A 25,309-nucleotide genomic window follows, 5' to 3' on the forward strand; every position below is an offset into this window, starting at 1 on the left:
TGTGAGGCCTCACTTGGAGTATTGTGAGCAGTTTTGGACCCCTTTTCTAAGAAAGTATGTGCTGACATTGGAGACGGTTCAGAGGAGGTTCACAAGAATGATTCCACGAATGAAAGGCTTATTGTATGAGGGGCGATTGATGGCTCTGGGCCTTTAGTCGCTGGAATTTAGAAGAATTGTGGGTGGAGGGGTGGAATCTCATTGAAATCTATTGTATATTGAAAGGCCTAGATAGAGTGGATGTTTCCTATGGTGGGGCAGTCTGGGACCAGGGAGCACAGCTTTAGAATAGAGACCTCCATTAAGAATGGAGATAAAGAGGAATTTCTTCAACCAGAGGATGGTGAAACTGTGGGAATTTTGCCACCGGCAGCTGTGGAGGCCAGGTCATTGGGTGTAATTGAGGCAGAGGTTGATAGATTCTTGGTTAGTCAGGGCATGAAAGGTTATGGGGAGAGGAAGGACAATGGGGCTGAGAGGGAAGTGGAGCAGCCATGATGAAAAGTGCAGCAGACTCAATGGGCCGAATGGCCTAATTCTCCTCCTATGTCCAATGATGTTATTCTGCATTGTGTTTTCTAAATACTACCTCAATGTGCTTATGTATGGAATGAACTGCCTGTATTTCAATGCATGTGACAATAGTATATCAACACCAATGCGAATATCAAGAAACACCAAGGGAAGGACTTCCAGAGGTTGGTTTCCACACAGCTGAAGACATGGCCACTGAGGCAGGGTGAGGGAAGTGGGCAGAAACCTTAGAAGTTTGCATAACTGTAGCAGGTTCCAGAGGCACAAGAGGTGAGGCGGTGCCAGGATTTGAAAACATGGATTTCAGTATAAAGCTTGACCTCCTCCCATGTTTCCTGACGGATGCAGTGGCGAGAAAAAAAAACAGCCCGGAGAGCTGCTGAGAACAGAAAGTGGAAAGACAACAGAGATTAACTCCCTTTTCCTCAGCTTCTCAGCATTTCTCTTTCCTTTCTAGAGTCATAGAGCAATACAGCACAGAAACAGGCCCTTTGGCCCATCTACTCCATGTGCTCTGTCTGGAAATGTATCTGACAGTTGGGTGAAGCTCTCTGACCTGCCTGTTTCTGTGGCTTTCACTGGGAAACAGGCGCCTGTTGACCTAATCAAGTGTCCTGGCTGAATTGCCAGCTGCACTCGCCCGTGTTTAAAAACATGCAGATGGTCCTCTCATTATTTGCATGCTGTTGAGGTGATCACTCGACCATAGTCAGTGACCATGGGGACTTGTGCGTGTACAGATGCGCAGTTTGTCTTTGGAAGGTGTTCTTGACTGCTGCTGACCTGATGAGACTCAGAGGGAGCAGGAGCACGTTTTCCCCTGTGCCCGAATGCTGGTCTGTGAATTCCGCCGCATTCAGCGTGAATCTCGCAGCTGAGGCAGTACCATCCCACTGAGGACAGCAACCTCCGATGCAGGGAAGTCGTCTCACAAACTCAGCTGCTGAGGCTCCTGATGCAGTGAGCTGCACTGCACGCATTTCCTTAAAGCATTCCTGAAACTAAGCCTTTTGTAATGTAGCTGTGCCAAATTGTGTTTGGTAACTTTTAAAAAAAAATGGCATGTATACAACATTTTATTCGACTAATCTGTTGTTGATAGAGACCTGGCCTCTATCTTAAGCAGTTATCATGAACATACAGGTTATCTAGTTGTTACCAAGTCCCCTTTGTTCCCCCTGACATTCCACATTCTCATTGCGGGAGTTAACTATGTGTGCACTGGCTACCACTTAAAAAATGTACAGAACTGTGCAAAAGTCTTAGGCACATATATCCTCTGTACCGCTGCCACAATAAAAAACAAATTTCATGGCAGATGTGAGTGATGATAAACCTGTTTCTGAGGACAAGGAGAGAGATGCAGTGGTAGGGAAAGGGGAGAAAGCAGGAAGCACCAGAGAAACATTTTATAATGATCAGTAAACTAATTGTTTGGAATCAAATGACCTTGCCTGGTGTCTCAGGGCTGGGTGTGTCTGTACCTGTGCCACTCACCACTCCTGGCACTACTTCTCTGCCACCTGTCTCACACCCTTCCTGTGGCACTCCATCCTCACCATTCCCAACATTCTTTAGAAACATAGAAAACCTACAGCACAATACAGGCCCTTCGGCCCACAAAGCTGTGCTGAACATGTCTTTACCTGAGAAATTACCTAGGCTCACCCATAGCCCTCTATTTTTTTTTTAAGCTCCATGTACCTCTCCAGGAGGCTCTTAAAAGACCCAATCGTTTCCACTTCCACCATCACCACCGGCAGCCCATTCCACACACTCACCGCTCTCTGCATAAAAAACCTACCCCTGACATCTCCTCTGTACCTACTTGCAAGCACCTTAAGATTATGCCCTCCTGTGCTAGCCATTTCAACCCTGGGAAAAAGCCTCTGACTATCCACACGATCAGTGCCTCTCATTATCTTGTACACCTCTATCAGGTCACCTCTCATCCTCCATCGCTTCAAGGAGAATAGGCCGAGTTCACTCAACCAAGGCCGAGTTTATTCCTGCCAAAGTAATAAACTGGCTTTCCACTTCACGTTGACAGCTATAGTATTGTGCAAGTCTTAGACACCTTAACTATATGTGCCTAAGACATTTGCACAGTATTGTACTATATTTAGTAGGCATTTAATAAGAGAGGGTTATTCAGAAAGTCAGGAGGCATGTGATCTGATTGTGTGGATTCAGAATTGGCTTGCCCACAGAAGGAAGAGGGTGGTTGTCGATGGAGTGTATTCTGCCTGAAGGTCAGTAACTAGTAATGTTCCACAGGGATATATTCTGATAACCCTGCTCTTTCTAATTTTTATAAATGACTTGGATGAGGAAGTGGAAGGGTGGCAGATGACATGAAGGTTAGTGGAGTTGTCAATAGTGTAAGAAGTTGACAAGATGCAGAGCTGGGCTGAGAAGTGGCAGATGCAGTTCAGCCTGGAAAAGTGTGAATTGATTCACCTTGGAATTTGAATGCAAAAAAAAAAAGGCTAATGGTAAGATTCTTAACAGTGTGGAGGTTCGAAGAGTTCTTGGGGTCCATGTCCATAGATCCTTCAAAGTTACCGCATAGGTTTGTTAAGAAGCCAAATGGTGAGTGGACCTTCATTAGGTGGGGGATTGAGGTCAAGAGCTAAAAAGTAATGCTGCAGCTCTATAAAACACTGGTTAAACCACATTTCGAATACTGTGTTTAGTTCTGGTTACCTCATAGGAAGGATATGGAAGCTTTAGAGAGAGTACAGAGGAGATTTACCTGGATGCTGCCTGAATTAAAGAGCATGTCTTATGAGGGAGCTAGGACTTTTCTGTCCAGAGCGAAGGCGGATGAGAGGTGACTTGGCAGACGTATACAGGATGACAAGAGCTATAAATCAAGTGGATAGCTAGAAATTTTTTCCCAGGGTGGAAATGGCTAATATGAGAGACTTTAAGTTTAAGGTGATTGGAGGAAAATATTGAAGGGATGTGAGTGGTAGGTTTTCACACACACAGTGGTGAGTGTGTGTAATGCATTGCCGGGGTGGTGGTCGAGGAAGCTACATTAGTAACATGTAAGAGGCACATTGATGATAGAAAAATGGAGGGCTGTAGAATCATTTCAAGAATGTCAAATCTTAAAATTCGACTTCATACATTAAAACAAAATGGGAGAAGGAGGGATAATTATATCTGAGGAAGAATGGACAACAATGTGGAGATATCAATGGAAGTGTACCAGTTCACAGAAATGGAGGGAGTTTGGATGGAAAAACTTGATAAGATATTTTATTACATCCTCTCAGAAATCCCATTATGATAGTAACCTCCCTGTTTGCTGGAGAAATTGTGGAAATCAAAATGCAAATCATTATCATATTTTTTGGGACTGCCCTGTTATCAAAAACTATAGGAGGGGGATACACAATGTCCAACAAACCATCTTTAAATGTGAAATACCCTTAGAGAGTAAAACCATATATTTTGGGTATATACCTCAAGAATGGTTGAAGAGATAGATATTTAATGAATATACAGTTGGTGGCTGGTAAAAAGACTCTTACTAGGAAATGGTTATCACAGGAGAGCCCAACTTTAAATGCATGGATGGAAATTACAATGGACATTTACAAAATGGAGAAGATCACAACATCTGTTAATCATAAGCTGGAACAATTTGATTCAAACTGGGAAAAATGGTTTAACTACATAATGCCTCATAGGCCTGATTTTATTCTCACAAATCAATGTTGTAAAAAAAAAATCACTCCCTACTTGTACATAGTTTTTTCTTTCTACTCTTTTCTGTAAGTGTATACCTCAGATATATACTACGTGGAGATTTGTGACATATGATTATATGATATATATGTACAATGTCTGAACATCTTATGGAAATGTTTGTTTGATGATGAACTTCAATAAAAAAAAATATTTTAAAATGGAGGGCTACGTAGGAGGGAATGGTTAGATTGATCAAAGAGTGGGTTAAAAGGTCAGCACAGCATTGTGAAATGCAGAACTTGTACTGTGCTGTAATGTTCTATGTTCTAAAGATAAAGATAGAAACCTGGCACCAGATAATCAAAGTAACTAGAAAGAAGCTAATGTTCGTTAACATCTCTGTCTAGACCCTTGTATGTTCCCCATAAGGTTTGAACTGACTATATGCTAATATTGCCTTACATACACTAGTTTTATTTTACTAGCCGACGAATGAATCTTGGCTATCAGCCAGCCACAATGTAGGAGGTGATTTTCAAGTGATGCTGCAGGATATTTTGAGTTCAGAAGAACAGGCTCCTGGCTTAACACCCCTTTCTAAAGACCGTGTTTGGAGAGATCATGGGACCTGAACCCATGACCTTCTGATCCAGACACCCACTGAGACAAGGTTGGCATCGAGCACCAAGGAGCTGTTCACTTGCATTGTTTCAGGAAAGACTAAGGCAGCCATTGTAAAGAGATTTATCTTGAAGTTAAGTGAAATTGTTATGAAACTGTTCTTGGATTCCTGCTGTCATTATATAAACTCAGTGGCCACTTTATTAGGTATAAGAGGTACCTATTAAAGTAGCCACTGAGTGTAATAGCAAAATGGTGCTTATAAGATCTGGGTTCCAATTCTGAACAAACATAATTAAATTGTAGCCGATTTTAATCTTGCATCAATATCCAAGCACTTAGCGGTTGATGGATATACTGTGACAGACTTGGAACCTTTTACATAGATTGAAATATACAGTATCTTTCAGACAATCAGGAACTCCTCAGACATTCGCAAAGAAACTAACACACAGTTAGTGGCTGCTTTATTAGAAACACCTGTATACCTGGTCATTAACGCAAATGTCTGATCAGCCAAACGTGTGGGAGCAAGTCAGTGCATTAAAGCATGCAGACATGGTCAAGAGGTTCAGTTTTTGTTCAGTCCAAACATCAAAATGTGGAAGAAATGTGATTGAGGTGACTTTGACCTTGGAATGACTGTTGGTGCCAGATGGTGTGGTCTGAGTATACCAGAAACTGCTGATCTCCTGGGATTTTCACACACAACAGTCTCTAGAGTTTACAGAGAATGGTGCGAAAAAAAGACAAAGAACAAATCTAGTGAGCAGCAGTTCTGCGGGTGAAAATGCCTTTGATAGAGGAGAATGGCCAGACTGGTTCATGCTGACAGAGAGGTGACAGTAACACAAGTAACCATGTGTTACAGCACCTCAGACACACAGCGCACCGAAACATGAATTGCATGGGCTACAGCAGCAGGAGAGCCCGCAGGGTTCTGCTCCTGTGGCCATTTTATTAGGTACACTCCTGTAACTGATAAAGGGGCCACTGGGTGTCATGGCAAAATGGTGATGATGTCATCATTTGTGTAGGCAGCAACTCCTTCAAGTCAAGTCGCTTTTTATTGTCAGTTCGACCAGAAACTGCTGGTACAGTACACAGTAAAAACGAAACAATGTTCCTCCAGGACCACAGTGCTACATGAAACAACACAAAAGTACACCAGACTATGTGAGACAACTCAAGGCTACACTAGACTACACAAAACATAAAAACTACACTAGACTACATAAAGTGCACAAAACAGTGTAGGGCAGTACAATAATTAATACATAAATAATTCAGAAACAAGACAATAGGCACAGTAGAGGACAAATTTCAATATGATAATAAATGATGTAGATGTCAGTCTAGACTCTGGGTATTGAGGAGTCTGATGGCTTGGGGGAAGAAACTGTTGCACAGTCTGGTCGTGAGAGCCCAAATGCTTCGGTACCTTTTGCCAGATGGCAGGAGGGAGAACAGTTTGTATGAGGGGTGCGTGGGGTCCTTCACAATGTTGGCAGCCATGAGTTGGGGACCAATTTAGAATAGCATGTGTCTTTGAAATCAATGCTGCTGAACAGATTTAATTGAAGTTATACATGAATTTTTAAGGTTCATTGCCAGAGTGAGAATGTTTTCATCTGGCTAGATATCCTAAAATAGGGGCTATCAATGTTCCCCTTATTACTCGTGGACCTGACAGTGAGTTGAGCAGCACATTCTTTGTCCAGCAGAGGTTAGAACAGATATGATGGGAAAATAGCATAGAAGCACTTGAGCGAACAACTTCCTCCATGGGTAAAGAGGAAGACAAAATGGTACCGATGAAGGAGCTCTGATTAGATACAGAAGTGAGAGGAATTGTGAGCACTGGAGTGGATTAGTTCTGCCTTCTGTCGATGCACAGCAGAGCCTATCTTAAGTGGTTGCATCATGGTCTGGCATGGAAGCACCAATGCCCAGGAACAGGAAAGCCTACAAAAAGTGGTGGATAGACCCCACTCCATCACAAACAAAGCCCTCCTCTCTACTGAGCACACCTACAAGGACTGCTGCCACAAGAAAGCAGTATTCATCATCGAGGACCCCTCACCATCCAGGCCACATTCTCCAGGTTCAAGGATATTTATTTCCCCATCAGGCTCCTGAACCAGTGTGGATAGCTACATTCACTTTAACACTGAACTAATCCACAACTTACAGACTCACTTTCAACAACTCTACAACTGTTCTCAGTATGCATTTGAAGAAGTGGCAGATGGAATACAGTGTCAGTCATGCATTTTGGTAGAAGTAGTAAAGACTATTTTCTAAATGGAGGGAAAGTTCAAAAATCCAAGGTGCAAAGGGACTTGGGAGTCCTCGTGCAGGATTCCCTGAAGATTAATTTGCAGGTTGAGTCAGAGGTGAGGAAGGCAAATGTGATGTTAGCAAGGATGTTATGTTGAGGCTTCATAAAGTACTGTTGAGGCCACACTTGGAGTATTGTGAGCAGTTTTAGGGCCCTTATTTATGAAAGATGCTGAAGAAGGGTCTTGGCCTGAAATGTCAACTTTTACTCTTTTTTGTAGCTGCTGCCTGACCGGCTGGGTTCCTCCTGCATTTTGTGTGTGTTGCCAAGAAAGGATGTGCTGAAAATGGAGAGGGCTCAAAAGAAGTTCACGAAAATGGTTCCAGTATTGAAAGGCTTGTCATATGAGAAGCAATTGATGGCTCTAGACCTGTACTCACTGGAATTCAGAAAAACAAGGGGTGACCTCATAGAAATCTATCGAATGTTGAAAGGCCTCGATAGAGTGGATGTGGGGAGGATGTTTCCTATGGTGTGGGAGTCTAAGACCAGAGGACACAGCCTCAGAATAGAGGGGCATCCTTTTAGTATGGAGATGAGGAGGAATTTCTTTAGCCAGAGAATGGTGAATCTGTGGAATTCTTTGCCACAGGTGGCTGTGGAGGCCAAGTCATTTAAGGCAGAGGTTGATACATTCTTGATTAATCAGGGCATGAAGGGATACGATGAGAAGGCAGGAAATTGGGGCTGAGAGGGAAGATGGATAAACCCTGATGAAATGGTGGAACAGACTCAACAGGCCAAATGGCCTAATTCTGCTCTAATATCTTATGGTAGGTATATATGTATGCATTCATTTTGTACAGAAATGAACCTCAGGGTTGTATATGGTAATATTGGCATCATCATCATCATCATGTGCATGTCATATGTTTTGGGTGATCATTGTCTTTCCATGACCATGATTGTTCTTGGCAATAAGCTGGCATAGACATACTTAGGTAATAAATTTACATTGAACTTTGAAATAGGAGTTTTCTGGTGTAAATTGTATATCTAGATTTCAAGTATAAAGCAAAGTCAATGTTTTGGATGCTTTTTTAGATGGGTTGATGTCCAGTTGCAATTGTTACCTGGACTTCTTTTTAATTCTTGGTTTTGTTCAGACCCTGACAGACGAGTTCCGTCTGGATTATTGCCGTCTATGGCGCTCTCTAATCAAGACCGACATGAAGGGCATTGAGACGTACAGCCGACGGCTGGGGGCTGGCGATTTGTATCCACTCTTTGCCTGCATGATAACGGCCAGATCCTGGGCATCCATAAGCAAAGGAATTGACCAAGTACCAGTCAGCGAAAACGAGGTGAGCAATAATTAGAAAATTTATGATTGGCCTTTAACATGGCATTGGCAAGATGCTTCAATGATCCAGATCTCCTCAACTGTAAGTAAAACCTTTGCTATACTCACATTGAAATCCTGATTTGTTGTTATGTGTATTAAAACCTACAGCCGCAATGGAGCACAGACATCTAAGCTTAAAGGTGAATTGAAAACAATTAACTGACGGTTCACATTGCCCCATTGCTGTACAGAGTGAGTGTTGTGTTGGTGGCGGGACTGCTGATTGGATGAGATAGTAAACTCAGGCTCTTGTCTGCCAATTGAATGAAACTCTTTCAAAAATGTGCAGAAAGACATTAACCCTGGTCTGGTAGCATTTCTCCCTCAGCCATTCTGTCTACTAAGTTGTCTGTCATGGTTTTAAATTCATATTTTTGAGGATTTCTGGCTAGCAAGGCCAGCATTTATTGTGTATCCCTAAGATTTTTTAAGTAGGGCCTTGGGCTACTGCTGATGTTGGGGCCCTTGCTTTGCACAATTTGGCTGCCCTGCTTGCTAGACTTCAAAAGGACTTCATATAAGGATCATGAAGAGTATGGTCGAAATGCCAAGTCTTTGTCTTAATCCAGCAGTGGTGCTTTCTTGGCAGAATTATGATTTGGAACGGGGAGCAATGACAAAGTGCCTTTCTATTCGAGGCTGTATGTCAGACCCAACTGTGAATCTTACACACTCCTCGAAACCCAGCCTACTAGCTAACAGGCCTCCACAGTGAAGCTGCCTTTATAATGTAGTGCTACAGATACTTCCTGCATTCACTGTGGTTGTCACGGCGATGTCACTGATGTTGTACAAACTCATTATCCTTTTACCTCTGCCTCTTGGGTAGCTGACATTGACTGTAGAGTTGTGGATGCAGAGCTGTGCAATACTATCTGACCAATTGCAGTGGCTTTCAGCTTTGTTCTGGGTGTGAGATTCTGACTCTGAGGCAGATTGAACAAGCTTTTTGTTTTCCTTCTCCTAGTCTGATCCACATATTACCACCAACTGAAGCATTAAGATAAAGAAAGCCACACATCTGCGTGTGTTATTTTAGGGTGAAATGAATGAGATTTATGGATGAAGTGAGATTAGTCAAAAAATAGCAATAGCCATATTATCCAGTTTCTGTACTATATTAGAATATAAAAGGGGCAAATGGATCTTCCTGTAAGAATTTCTCACAGACCATTGATCAGGCACCATTGTGTAAAGGCCCAAGATTTCCTTGACTGACACCTTGCAACAAATGAAATACGTATGTATGAATTGAAGACCACTCAGCCCCTCAAGCCTGGTCTTTAACTTCCACTCTGGATCCTCATTGAAATATGGTAACCCTTATTTATCAGAATCAAATTTATTATCACTGGCATATGTCGTGAAACTTGTTGTTTTGTAGCAGCAGTACAGTGCCACACATAAAATATACTCTAGGTTACAATAAGAAATACACACAATAATAGTGTAAAAAGAGAGCAAAATAGAGAGCTAATGTCAATGGATTCATGGACCTTTCAGCAATCTGATGGCAGAGGGCGTGAAGCTGTCTTTCTACCTCTGGGTCAAAACTTTTCAATAGATTCTTTCACTGGACCATAAGGGAGAGAGTTCCAAAGACTCATAACCCTTGAGAAAAATATTTTGCTTTATTGTTGTCTTAAATAGGCAACCCCTTATCCTCAAATCAGCCCTCCTTGGTTTAGATTCTCTTAGAAGACTGAACATCCTCTCTACATCCACCCAGTCGAGACTCTTCAGGTTCTGGCACATTCCAATCACATCAGAAAGTCAACTTTGTGGGCTTCCTTCTTCTCAATCACGAGTCAAATCCGTAGGTTTGCTGCTGACTAGAGCATCCAGGTCCATGACTGTGAAAATTGACCAGGTCTAAGAAAATATCATTGTTCGTAACGTTATCAATTATCACAGAGCTTGTCCCTGGTATCTCAGAGTCACTGGTGGCTGTGCTGAGAGGCATAGAATTGCCTTGTGTTTGTGTTACTTACTGCAGTAATGGCTAAGCATCATACTCTACTAATGAAAAGGGAATCAGTGGACTGAGTTTCAGTGAGTATGATACACTGAGGCATAGAGTCACATAGTACACAAATAACACCATACAATATAGAAGCCAAAATGGCCATTCCGCCTATTGAGTCTGCTCCGCCACCCCATCATTTCCTTCTCAACCCCATTCCCCTGTCTTCTACATGTAACTTTCAATGTTCTGACTATCAAGCACCTATCAGCCGCTGTGTTAAATTATCTCAATGACTTGACCTCCACAGCCACCTGTGGTAATGAATTCCACAGATTCTCCACCTTCTGGCTAAAGAAATTCCTCCTCATCTGTTCTAAATAGCCTTTCACCCACTGTGTCAATGACAACCATTTATACTACACCAAGAATTTTCCTATTGCAATTGACCATGGAACACAGGATACGAATGTGCCCAGCGATTGGGGTTCAATTTGCACCGCTGTCTGCAATGACCGTGGGAGTTTCCACTGGGTGCTCTGGTTTCCTCCCACATTCCAAAAGACATACAGATTAGCACTACGATGGCTAGCGCTGGAAACATGACGACACTTGCGGGTTTCATCCAGCACATCCTTGGACTGCGTTGGCCTTTGTCACAAACGACGCATTTCACTGTACGCTTCGATGGTTCATGTAAATCGTTAAAGGCAAGGCTGCAACATTTGCAACCACATTTAGCCAGAAGTGCCAACTGGATGATCCACCTTTGCTTCTGTGGATCCCCAGCAACACAGAAGTCAGCCAGGGGCCAGTTCCATTCACTCCACCCGAGATGGAGAAACAAAGAACACCAGTAGCAGCAAGGTTATGGGAATACTGAAGACCTGCAGTGGAGATTGTGCTGTGACTCCAGCCATACTGTTGCTTTACAATACTGACATTTACCCAGCAATGTAGAATATGGCTCATTAAACATAGAGCTTAGACCAATGTAGCATACTTATAGGGCGTTAGGCCCATGATGTTGTGCCAACCATTTAACCTACACTAAAGTCAATCTAATCCTTCCCTACTTCATAGCCCTCCATTTTCCTTTCATCGACACTCAGTGGCCACTTTATCAGCTATCTCCTGTAACTAACAAAGCTTCTGCCTTCTGTATGCTTGTGGTCTTCTGCTGCTGTTGCCTACCCACTTCAAGGTTCGATGTGTTGTGCATTCAGAGATGCTCTTCTGTCACCTTCCTGTCTGGCCATTTTCCTCTGACGTCTCTTAGTAAGAAGATATTTTTACCCACAGAACTGCTGCTCACTGGTGTTTCTTTTGTTTTTCCCCACACCATTCTCTGTAAACTCTGGAGACTATTGTGTGTGAAAGTCCCAGGAGATCAGCGGTTTCTGAGATACTCAAACCATCCCATCTATCGCAAAGCTATCACTCCACAGTCGATGTCATTTCGATCACGTTTCTTCTGCATTCTCTTGTTTAGTATGCAAAACTGAACCTTTTGACCATGTCTGCATGCTTTTATGCATGAAGTTGCTGCCACATGATAGGCTGATTTGATATTTCTATTAATGAGGTGTACAGGTGGACCTAATCATCTCTACTGTTGGAGTTGGAGATTCCCACATGCTTCAAAAGGGTGACCTTCATACCAGTGCCCAAGAAAAGTAGCGTGAACTGCCTCAGTGACCATCGCCCAGCTGCGCTCACATCTACTGTGATGAAGTGCATTCAGAAGTTGGTCATGGCCCGAATCAACTCCTGCCTAAGCAAGGACCTGGACCCTTTGCAATTTGCCTATTGCTACAATAGGTATACCGCGGATACAATTTCACTGGCTCGCCACTCAGCCTTTGATCACAAGGGCAATAATAATATTTATGCAAAGCTCTGTTTATTGACCACAGTTCAGTGTTCAACACAATCACTCCCTCAGTTTTACTCAACAAGCTCCTAAACCTGGGCCCCCCCTCCGAAACTGGATCCTTGACTTCCTCACCAGGAGACCATAATCAGAGTGTATCAGAAATACCATCTCCTCCTCACTGACAATCAACACTGATGCACCTCAAGGATGGGCGCTTAGCCCAGTACTCCATTCTCTCTGCACCCACAAATGTGTGTCTAGGCACATCTCAAACACCATGTATAAATGTGATGCTGACGTAATTATTGCTGGCAGAATTTCAGGTGGTGACAAGGAGGCGTACAGGAGTGAGATAGATCAGCTGTTTGAATGGTGTTGCTGCAACATCCTTGGACTCAACGTCTGCAAGTCCAAGGAATTGATTGTGAACTTCAGGAAGGAGAAGTTGAGGGAATACACCAATCTCATCAAGGGATGAGCAGTGGAAAGGGTGAGCAGTTTCAAGTTCCTGGGTGTCAACACCTGAGTAGCTATCCTGAGCCCAACATATTGATGCAATTACAAAGATATGACAGCAGCTATATTTCATTAGAAGTGTGATAAGATTGGTATGTCACCAAAGACATTAGAAAATTTCTACAGATGTAGCATGGAGAGCATCGTAATTGGTTGCATCACCGCCTGATATAGAGGCATCACTGCACAGGATCAGAAAATGCTGCAGAAATTTTGCAAACTCAGCCAGCCCATCATGGGCATAGCGTCCCCAGATTTGAAGTCACTGTTAAAAGGTGATGCCTCAAGAAGGCAGCATCATGAAGGACCCCCATTACCCAGGACATTCCCTCTTCTCGTTGCTACCATCAAGGAGGAGGTACAGAAGCCTGAAGACAGACTCAACATTTCAAGAATATCTTCTTCCATTTCACCATCAGATTTCTGAATGGACAGTGAATCCATGTACACTAACTTTACTATTTTTTTCTGCTTTTGATCTCTTTTTGAATTACTTAAATTATTTTATATATACATTTCTTATAATAATTTATAATTTTTATCATTATGTATTGCAATGTTCTGCTACCGCAAAATAACAAATTTCACGGCATGTGCTGGTGATAATAAACCTGATTCTGAAAGTGGCCATTGAGTGTATGTGAGCTGATCAAACATAAAGCAAGCCCAATCCAACCCAGCTCATTGCTGCTAGTCTCATTCATCAGTAAAGTGATGGAACCCATTGCCCACCTGCCATATAACCGACACATCAGTACCCAGTTTTCACCAGGACTACTTGGCTCTAGACTTCATCACAGCCTTGGTCCAGACATGAACCAAAGTGCTGAATTCCGGAGGGGAGGTGAAAGGAACCACCATTGACATCAGGGCAACATTTGTCCAAGTGTGGCATCAAGTAGAAAGGAACACTGAAAGGGCAGGTGATGGCAGAATATAGGATGAACACAGGAAATTGGAATTAGTTTTGAGGGCATCGTAGCCAGCATGGACGAGTACCCTTGCTGTATTGCTCTGTGACTCTAAGGAATCCTGGTAAAACTGAAGTCAATGGATACCCAATGGTTGGAGTCAACCCATGTGCAAAGGAAAACAAGAAACATACAAAATGCCTGAGGAACTCAGCAGGTTAGGCATCTTCTATAGGGGAAATGAACACTTGATGTTTTGGGCCGAGACCCTTCACCACGACTGGAAAGGAAGGAGGCAAAAGCCATAATACAAAGCTTCTTACTTCATCTCCCTTCCCACCTTCCGGCTGGTATTCCTTCCGCTCCCCCACCTTTTTGTTCTGGCTTCTGCCCCCTTACCTGCCAGTGATTGTCTAAGGTCTGTACATTGTTCCTGCCAGTGTACCATGTTAATCCTTGCTTTGTTGCAACTTCCAAAGATACAGTAGGTATCCCGATTCTGATCCTGGCATCCATTGACAGGAGTTCAGTGTGTGATGGAATACTTCCCACTGGCCTGGATGAATGCACCTCCACCAACACAGGGCAACACATCCGACTTGTTTGGAACTCCATCCACCACCATTCCCTACACACCAGAGAACTGTGGATACCATCTACAACATGCACTGCAGTTACTTGCTTGGGCTTGGTTTAGCATCTAACAGACCTATGACCTCTGACATCACAACACACAGGGGCCAGCTGGCAAATGTGAGCACTAACATGTTCCTCTGCAGGTTATATACCATATATGCTTCTGAACAACCATCAATAACTTCACTCACCTCAACAATGAATTGATTCCATAATATTTCAAATTACTTTCAAGGACTCTACAACTCATGTTCTCAGTTTTTATCTAACTACCTATTTATCTGTTTATTTATATATTTTTAAGATTCAAAAATTCAGAGCACATTTATTATCAAAGAATATATAAAATTATACAGCTTGAAATTTGTCTGCTTACAGGCAGCCACCAAATCAAGGGACCCGAATAATCCAATTTTAAAAAAAGACCAAAAACCACTGCTCAGAGAAAGAGAAAAAAAAACACAAATCATGCAACATGCAAACCAGTAGCACTCTGAACCAGACGCCCCAGGTCCGCTCCTGGAGCAGCTGGAGTCGGCCCAATCCTCAGCCCCAATTCGTCACACCAGCGGAGCAAAAATGCACAGCAGCCAGAGCGGTTCACAGAACCACAAAGGAAGAATGAACATTCATGGGAGAGCAAGTGGAATCAGCCCAACCCTATTTCTTTATCTATATTTATCTGTCCTATTATTTATCTACAGTATTTATTGATTGATTGAGCGAGTGATTGTATTTGCACAGTTCGTTCTCTTTCACACATTGATTATTGAGTCTTTATATGGAGCTTTTCATTGATTCTATTGTATTGTCATACAGTGAATGCCTGTAAGAAAATGAATCTCAAGGTAGTATATGGTGACATCCAAATACTATGATGATAAATTTACTTTGAACTTTGATGCTGACTTGGAAATCCATCACCGTTCCTTCAATATCACTGGGTTGTGGATCTCCCTCCCCAGTGGAATAACGTGCCTCCCTTCACCAGGGGACTGCAGTGATCTAAGGAAGCGACTCGCCACCATCTCCTGAATGGCAGTTGGAAAGGCTGCAACCTTCCCAAAAAATGAATCGGTAAAATCGCTCTTCCAAGAGCATTGCCCCACGGATCTTGATGGATTTTTGCTGTGGCAAGCTGGAGGTTATTAAACAATGAGAGCATGTGTATCTCTTGGTCTGTGGTGTTTCTTTCTGATTGATAAGCATTGCTTAAGAAACATCGTGTCCTGAAACGTTGGGAACACAACCTCCTTCAGGGACCTTTTCTGCAAGAATGGGTTTTCTCAATAAATCAGTATGCAGTGTGCCTGCCCCAGACAGACAGGCACACTGCGACTGGATGAGAGTTTTAGCTCTTCATTGACTTTCTGACCACTTCAGGAGTCTGCAGCGAGCATTGTGGTGACTGGCTCGTTTTCTTCCTCATAAATTGATTTTGCTTTGGACAGAGTTATCTGCAGCAAAGCAGCGCATTGTGAGTTCATTAAAGCATCAATAGCAATAAAAGAAGTAACCCTTTCTTGGCAGAGGAAGGAAGGTGGGCTGCAGAGTGTGCTGAAGTCAGAAGCTCAGCATCTATAGACCTAGGGATAAAAGAGGTAGAGCCAGTACAGACAGAGCTGTTAAATAAAAGCACACTACCACAAATGCAGGAAATCTGAAAATTAACCAGAAAGGTGATGGAAATAACTTGCAATTCAGGCAGCATCCGTGGAGACAGATGCAGATAAAGAATACGTACACAACGCTGGAAGAACTCAGCAGGTCAGGCAGCATCCGTGAGAAAAGAGTAGCCAACGTTTCACGCTGAGACCTTTCATCAGGAATGGGGGGGGAAGAGAGGGCCGAAGCCCATTAATAGAGATAGGGGAGGGGGTAGGGCTTAGAGGTGCCAGGTGGAAAACCAATCAGAGGAAAGATAAAGTGGGGAGGGGTAGGGGATAAGCATGTAAGAACTGTAGAGATAAAGAAGCAGAAAGTTGAAAGGGGAGAGAGGCAGAGAAGGGGAAGGGGGAGGGGGAGGGAATTACCGGAAATTGGAGAATTCAATGTTCATACCACCAGGCTGGAGGCTACCCAAACAGTAGATGAGGTGAATCAGACAGAAGATAGAAATGTCTGAGAATACCTACCCCCTCAGCCTCAAGGGTCCATGAACCATGAACAGTACCTCATTATTCCTTTTATTAATTTATGTAATTTACAATAATTTTATGCTTTTACGCTGTACTTGATCAGCAAACTTTACATCAGATAGGTCAGTGATAATAAATCTGATTTGGATTCTGATTCTGAAGGACAACTTCTATCCCGCTCCTTTTATATCCTAAAGATGAACACTTTGTCTCTTAGTCTATCTCTTAGCCCGTCAGACATTGGAGCAGAATTAGGCCATTCATTCATGGCCAATTTATTTTTATTCTCAACCCCATACTCCTGCTTTCTCCACAAAAACTTTTGATGGCCTTAATAATTAAGTACTTATCAACCTCGTCTTCAAATATACCCAATGACTTGGCCTCCGGAGCTGTCTGTGACAAAGAATTCCACAGATTCACCACCCTCTGCCTGAGAAAAATTCCTTCTCATCTCTGTTCTAAAGGAACATCCTTCTATTCTGAGGCTGTGACCTCTCCCATTATTAGAAACATGACTTCATGTCCACTCTATGTAGGCCTTTCAATATTTGGTAGGTTTCAATGAGATCGCCCCATCATTCTTCTAAACTCCCACAAGTACAGGCCCAGGACCATCAAATGCTCCCCAGACGTTAATCCTTTCTTTCCAAGGATTGTTCTTGTGAATGTCCTCTGAACCCTTCCCAATGCCAACACATCCTTTCTCAGATTAGGGCCCAAAACTGTTCACAATATACCATGCGGTCTGACCAATGCCTTACAAAGCCACGTTGTGGCCCTTGAAGCTGCCTGCACTGCACTTTCTCTGTAACTGCAACACTATACTCTGGCATCCTGTTTTTCCATTTTATACTTCTGCAATGTACTTAGATATGGAATAATCCATATGAATGGCAGACTAACAAATGCTTTTCACTGTAACTTAGTACATAGGACAATAATAGACCAGTTATAAAAGGATGGAAGCTGCGACATGATATTCAGTTTGCTGTTCAGTGAGATCCTGATGGGTCTTTTACCTCAGTGTCACTTTGTTGGACTGGCTCCATGTTCCTTGATATCTAAAAATCTATACATCACAAACATAGGAGCAGAATTAGGCCACTTGGCCCATCGAGTCTGCTCCACCAGTCCATCATAGCTGATTTATTATCTCAACCCCATTCTCTTGCTTTCTCCCCATAACATCTGATCCCTTACTAATCAAGAAGCTATTGATATCCGCTTTAGTATACCCAATCATTTGGCTTCCACAGCTGTCTGTGGCAATGAATTCCTCAGATTCACCAACCTCTTGCTAAGGAAATTTCTCCTCACATCTGTTTTAAAGGGATGTCCTTCTAGTCTAAGGCCTCTGGTTGTAGACTCCCCCACTTTAGTAAACATCCTCTCCATTCTATCTAGGCCTTTCAGTATTCAATAGGTTTCAATGAGATCCCCACTCATTTTTCTAAACTCCAGCAAGTGCAGGCCCAGAGCCATCAAGTGGTCCCCATTTGTTAACCCTTTAATTCCCAGAATAATTTTTATGAACCTCTTCTGCACCCCATAATGTGGTGTAAAGGAACAAATAGGTTAGCTTAAGGGAAGTGTAAATGAAAATCCCTATCCAGGTTCTGTAGTATTTAATTGTAACCTTCTGAAGGGTTTTGGGTATATGCCAGAGAGGGGGAAGTTGCTGGGTAATGAGGGAAGTAAAGGGCAATAGGACTAAGATTTCAGAGAACCAGCAACAGGCTATTGGGCTAAATGGCCTCTTTCTGTGCTGCATTATTCTGTGATTCTACAAGGTCAATGCAACCCTGATCCTCTTTATTGGGATTGATTAGCTAGTAAAAATAGGCGCAAAAAAAAGAGAAAGGACTGCTGTTTTCTTTTGTGTTTTATCAGTCCTTTTAAAAACTGGCAGCACATAATGATGAAGCAATGATTGAGTCATTTCCCCTGTCTGTCATCTCTGGCAACCACACTGCTATAAGTGGCTAAGATTGATTTTATGGACATAATTTCTGTGTAACTAACTTCCACATGTGCCTTCAAGTTTCAGTGATCACGATGGTCACTGAAACATAAAGACAAATAACTGTTGACACAGGAGATTCTGCAGATGCTGGAAATGAACAACACACACAGAACGCTGGAGGAAATCAGCAGGTCGGGGAGCATCTGTGGAGAGAAATAGATGTTTCAGGCCGAAACTATTCAGGGTTTTGGCTCAAAACATTAACAGTTTATTTCCCTCCATAGATGCTGTCTGATCTTTTGAGTTTCTGCAGCATTGTGTGTGTAGACAGAAGACTGTTTATGAGACCAACCATCAGAGTGCACATTACAGCTCATCGGGTTATACAAAGAACATAAAACATAGAACATTACAGCACATTAAGGGCCTTTCAGCCCACAATTTTGTGCCAACATTTTAAACTACTCCATGAAGAATATAATCCTTCCCTCTCACATAACCCTCCATTTTTCTATCATCCTAGAGTTTTTTTTAAAAATGTCCCTAATGCCCCCACAACACTCCTGGCAAGGCATTCCACACACTTGCTATTCTCTTTAAAAAAAAAATCACCTCAGACATCACCCCTATACTTACCCCCCCCATCACCTTACAATTATCCCACATCACTCCACCATTCATCATGACTGATATATTTTCTTTCTCAACCTCCAACTTTCTCCACATAACATTTGACGCCCTTACAAATTTTACTAAGCAAGAACCTATCAAGCTCTGCTTTAAATATACCCAATGACTTGGCCTCCATGGCCATCTATGGCAAGGAATTCCACAGATTCACCACCCTCTAGCTAAAGAAATTCCTTCTCCTCTGTTCTAAAGGTATTTCCTTCTGTCTGAGTCCTGGACTCCTCCACCATAGGAAACACCCTCTACATGTCCAGTCTATCTCGGTTTTTCATTATTTGGTGGTCATAAACTGGGTATGACCCATGAACTGTATATTTTACTAACAAAATAAGTTAAGTGAATGTGCATTAAAATCAAATGGAAAACACTGGGAATTTAACCTGAGCATGGACTGTGGCGGTTAATGTTTCTGTCTGGAGCTGAGTGCGCAGTTGGAACGGCAGAGCGCAGGGGCTCATCAGCTGGGATTAGTCTCCTGTCAGGTGAATGGATCGGAAGTTTTGCTGGAACAATCAGCGTGAACTCAGTGTCACATAGTTAGTGTGCCTGAGGAGTTTATTTCAAAGTGACAATACGTAGACCACAGGAACAGGCCTTTTGGCCCACAATGTCTATGACAAACATAATGCCGAATTAAACAAAATATTTTCTACTTGAACATAATCCCTATCTCTGCATTCCTGAACATTTGTTTATCTGTCCAAAAGTCTCTCAAATACCACTGTTGCATCTGCTAACACATTCACCCCAGAAGCCTACCACTCTGTAAAAAAAAACTCCTCCACCCCCCCGGCACCTAAAGTACATGTCCTCTAATATTTGACATTTCAAAGCTGGGAGAAAGATTTTGACTACCTACCTTGCATGCCAGAATTTTCTGTCTGGTTTCCCCTGAGTCATTAATGCTCCAGAGAAAGCAATCCAAGTTAGCAATACCTCTAAACATGGGGGTTTAATCTGGGAAGAGCTCCTTGGAATGCAGGCTAGGCCACAGAGTTTAAGAAAATGAGCCTCCAGTGACTTGCCAGTGTACTGTTTTATTTTGGAGCTCAACACATCATTGTGCTTATTCATTCAGTGGCCACTTTATTAGGTACACCTGAACATTTGCTCGTTAATGCCAGCATATAAACAGCCAATCACAAAAGCATGCAGATATGGTCAAGTGACTCTGTTTTTGTTCAGACCAAACATCAGAGAGGGGAAGAAATAGGATCTAAGTGACTTTGACCCGCAAAGTATAAGAAAAGCTGCAGATTCTGAAAATCCAAAGCAACACACACAAAATGCTGGAGGAATTCAGCAGGGTCAGACGGAGGAAAGAGTAAAAGGCTGAGACCCTTCATGAGGACTCACTTCAGGAATGATTGTTAGTGCCAGATAGATTGGGTATCTCAGAAGCTGCTCATCTCCCGGGATTTTTATGCACAACAGTCTCTAGAATTTGCAGAGAATGATGTGATAAACAAAAAACAGCGAGTGAGGGGCAGTTCTGTGGGTGAAAGTGCTTTGTTAGTGAGTGAGGTTAGACGAGAAAAGCCAGACTCATTAAAGCTGCCAGGAAGACAACGGTAACTCAGATAACCACGTGTTACAACAGTGGTGGGCAGAAGAGCATCTCTGAATGCACAACACATCAAAGCTTGATGTGGATGGACTACAGCAGCAGAAGGCCATGAACGTTTGAGGCCTAAAGGAGGATCTCGGCCCAAAGTGCCGATTGTTTACTTTTTTCCATAGATGCTGCCTGGCCTGCTGAGTTCCTCCAGCATTTTGTGTGAGTTACCATGAACATACACTCATTGTTCACCTTACTGTGCTCAGTTCTGGCCGCCTCACTACAGGAAGGATGTGGAAGCCATAGAAAGGGTGCAGAGGAGATTTACAAGGATGCTGTCTGGATTGGGGAGCATGCCTTATGAGAATAGGTTGAGTGAACTCGGCCTATTCTCCTTGGAGCGACGGAGGATGAGATGTGACCTGATAGGGGTGTATAAGATGATGAGAGGCATTGATCGTGTGGATAGTCAGAGGCTTTTTCCCAGGGCTGAAATGGCTAGCACGAGAGGACACAGGTTTAAGGTGCTGGGGAGCAGGTACAGAGGAGATGTCAGGGGTAAGTTTTTTACTCAGAGAGTGGTGAGTTTGTGGAATGGGCTGCCGGCAACGGTGGTGGAGGCGGGTATGATAGGGTCTTTTAAGAGACTCTTGGATGGGTACATGGAGCTTAGAAAAATAGAGGGCTATGGGTAAGCCTAGTAATTTCTAAGATAGGGAGATGTTTGGCACAACTTTGTGGGCCAAAGGGCCTGTATTGTGCTGTAGGTTTTCTATGTTTCTATGTTTCTTATTAGGTACAGGAGGTTCCTAATAAAGTGATCACTGAAAGTATATCACTGCAGCTATGCTGGTCTGCCAACAGGTGAAATTGCAGTGCATAAAATCCGCCTGAGGTCAAATAGATTTTCACTGCAACTGGTGAGAGATGTTTCACTCTGCCTGGTGTAGGCTGCAGTCCTTAATGTGACAGCAGTATGAAATGCCTGGGCTGATTTCTGAATTTTAAGTTAAGAAGGCTTTAGGCATTTTTCAAGTGTAGAGGATGCGATTAGAACTTTTACTGCTGTCTAAGGATGTGGAGTGTACCTCCTTGCTGATAAACAGGGGATGTCTGAAGTAGGGCCCATCCACTCCAACAATGGAAGTGGTATTAATACAGAAGCAATGCCTTTCATCAGCTCACTGATGCCTTTCACTTATTGAAGATGATCTTGAAATGGCAATAAAATCCTCTTCAAAAAAGACAGAACAAGCACCTCAGTAAGAATCAGGAGCCATTTCAAAGTGGAAAATGCATGAAAGATTTCTTTTGTCTTGCACATACCTCTGTAGAACTACCAGTCTCTTTTATGCACTGTGCAGTGTTCCATACACTAAACAGAAAAAAGGCAGCTTTTATGAGACAATTTTTCGATTGGTTTCATTATCGTGAACATTGGGTAAGTGCTCAGATACCAGCAGCTTAGGCTGGTGAGGCACTTTGATATTCAAAAGGAGGGAGTGTGTTGGCAAGCAGCTACTATAATCAAATCTAGCCTCTAACCCCCACCCCCGCTGTGCCTCGCATATATTAGATAAAGCTTTTAAAATTCACTTATTAGATAAAGCTTTTTCTTTCAAGTTTTATTATTTTACACTGTAAGCTCAATGTTGAAGGGTTAGTGGCAGGATTCTTAGCAGTGTGGGGAAATAGAGGAACCTCGAGTCCATGTTCATATATCCTTCAAAGTTGCCGCGCAAGTTGATACGGTAGTTATCTGTGGTTATGTGTTGGCTTTCATTAGTTAGGGGACTCAGTTAAAGAAAAACGGAGCCTAGGAGGGAAGGAAGGGTTGGATTGATCTTACAGTGGTTTAAGAGGCTAGCACAGCATTGTGGGCTGAAAAGCCTGTACTCTGCTCCTGTTCTATGTTCTATCTCCCTTACAGCTTGCTACCAAATTTTGTTTGATACCACCTTATAATTTTTCTTACGTTCCTTTTTTGTGATCTGGCTGTACCCAGGACAGCCAGCATTTATTGCTCATCGCAAATGGCACTTGAGAAGATGATTGTGAGCCAACTTATTTAAATGGCACAGGAGTTGCTCTCCTTCCACGTGATGAGGGAGTTCAATCTTGCATCTGATTTGTGCCTTGGAGATGGTGGAATGGCTCTTGTATGTCAGTGTTGCAGGAGACCCAGCCTCTGACCTGCTCTTGTAGCTATTTATGGGGTTGGCCCAGATCAGTTTGTCGTCACTGGTGACCCTCAGGTGAGGAACTCAATAATGTTAATGCCATAGAACGTGAAAGGTAGATGGTTTGATATGAGTATGAGTGGTGTGGTATGACTATAATTTGCCACTGATTAAAGTACAAAGTAAATTTATTATCGAAGTACATATATGTCACCATACAGAGCGCTGGGATTCATTTCCTTGTGGGCATACTCAGTAAATCCAAGAACCATAATAGAATTAATGAAGGACTGCACCCAGTAAGACAGACAAGCGACCAATGTGCAAAAGATAACAACCTGTGTGAATATCTCAACAATAAATATCGAGAACATGACATGAAGTGTCCTTGAAAGTGAGATTGTGGGAACAGTTCGGTGATGGGGCAAGTGAAGTTGAGTGAAGTTATCCCACGGGCACAAGAGCCTGATGGTTGAGGGTAATAACTGTTCCTGAACCTGCTGGTGTGAATCCTGAGGCTTCTGCTCCTTCTTCTTGATGGCAGCAGTGAGAGGAGACCATGACCTAGGTGATGAGGTCCCTGATGATGGATACTGCTTTCATGCGACAACGCTTCAAGTAGATGTGCTCAGTAGTGGGGAGGGCTTTACCTGTGATGGACAGGGCCAGTCCACTACTTTTTGTAGGATTTTCTGTTCAAGGGTATTGGTGTTTCCATATCAGGCCATGATGCAACCAGTCAATATTCTCACCACCACATATCTATAGAAGTTTTTCCAAAGTTTTAGAAGTCATGCTGAATCTTTGTAAACTTCTAAGGAAGTTGAGGCATTACTGTGCTTTCTTTGGACTTACACTTACATGCTGGGCCCAGGGCAGGTCCTTTGAAATGATGACAGACCGTGCTTGAATGTTATCAAAGTCTTGCTGCATGCTCTGCTTCATCTGCAGATGAGTAATGAAAGGAATTAAAATTTTCAAAAATATATGTCCTATAACTAAGAAAGAATATGCTGGCATTGGAGAGGGTACTGAGGAGGTTTACAAGAGTGAACCTGTGAATGTAAGGGCTAACATAAGAGGAGTGTTTGATGGCTCTGTGCCTGTACTTATTGGAGTTTAGAGGAATAAGGGGGGGATCTCATTGAAATCTGTTGAATATTGAAAGGCCTAGAAAGAGTGGGTGTGGAGAGGATGTTTCATTAGTGGAAGAGTCTTGGATCAGAAGATTACAGATAGAAGGCAGAAGAATGGGGTTGAGAGGGATAATAAATCAGTCATAAATGATGAAATGGTAGAGTAGGCTTGATGGGTTGAATGTTCCTATGTCTTATGGTCTTACAGTCTAAAACATTTTTAAGATGGAGATAAATAGACATTTGAAAGACTGAGGATTTGAAGGTGATGGAGAATTTGCACCGAAGAGGCCAGTGTAAATCAGATATGAATGTTTATTCAGTTCTGAAGGGCCTAGTAGCTGCTCCAGTTTCTTTGTGTTCTCCCTTCTGACCTCAGGTCATTGATGAAGCAGCTGAAGATAGTGAGGGTCGGCAACAGCTCCAGCAGCATTGTCCTCAGCCTAGATTGTTTGACCCTCAGCAATCACAACCAGCTTCCTCCGGTTCCGCTCCAGCATCCCTTTCTTCCATGGTCCACTCTCCTCTCCAATAGTTTCCTTCATCTTCAGTCCTTTACCTCATCCACCTCCCAGCTTCCTAAGTTTCACCCTCCTCCAGCCAAACATCTTATGCCTCACCAGATCTCATCTATCATCTGCCAGCTTGTATTCCTTCCCTCCCTCCCCCCCCCCCCCCCCACCTTCTTATTCAGGCCTTTTCCCACTTATTTTCCAGTCCTGTTGAAGGGTCTCAGCCCAAAACGTCAACTGGTTATTTTCCTCCTTAGATGCTGCTTGATCTGCTAAGTTCCTCCAGCACCTTGTGTGTTGCTCTGGATTGCCAGTGTCTGCAGAATCTGTTTTCTTTAAGATAAACTCACATTTTCTACTTAACCTCAGAATGTCCTAGGGTGCTTTTAAGCATGGCCGCAGTTGTAATGCGGAAGTGTGACAGTTGGTTAGTCCACAGCAAGTTGCTAGGTAGACCAAAGTGATAACCATTTCTCTGGTGGTGTTGATTGACAGATCAATATTGGCCAGTCCTCTGGGGAGAAGGCCCCTGGCCCAGCTTGATTGTTCTCCACTTTGGTTTGAGAGAGCTGAGGGGTCCTTAGAATAACATCTTAACCACTGACGGTATGACATTTCCATAGTTCCGCAGCAATAATTGGATTCAGTTCAGCTGAGGGCAGTACTGACAGTAGAACTAGCCTT

At 42.9% G+C, this 25,309-nt stretch overlaps 1 protein-coding gene across 4 annotated transcripts in view; it reads left to right on the forward strand.

The window, feature by feature from the left end:
• The window catches only part of adck1 (aarF domain containing kinase 1), a 681,773-nt gene that overhangs the window by 483,333 nt on the left and 173,131 nt on the right, over positions 1-25,309 (forward strand). For 3 of the 4 annotated variants that reach the window (XM_073039303.1, XM_073039305.1, XM_073039306.1), the window contains one exon: positions 8,305-8,502. The exons of the other annotated variant lie outside the window; for it this stretch is intronic. In XM_073039303.1, coding sequence (XP_072895404.1) covers positions 8,305-8,502 — 198 coding nt within the window. The remainder of the gene's footprint in view (positions 1-8,304; positions 8,503-25,309) is intronic. 4 annotated transcript variants of the gene reach the window in all.

The sequence above is a fragment of the Hemitrygon akajei genome, chromosome 3 (assembly GCF_048418815.1).
Source record: "Hemitrygon akajei chromosome 3, sHemAka1.3, whole genome shotgun sequence".
NCBI classification, from domain to species: domain Eukaryota; kingdom Metazoa; phylum Chordata; class Chondrichthyes; order Myliobatiformes; family Dasyatidae; genus Hemitrygon; species Hemitrygon akajei.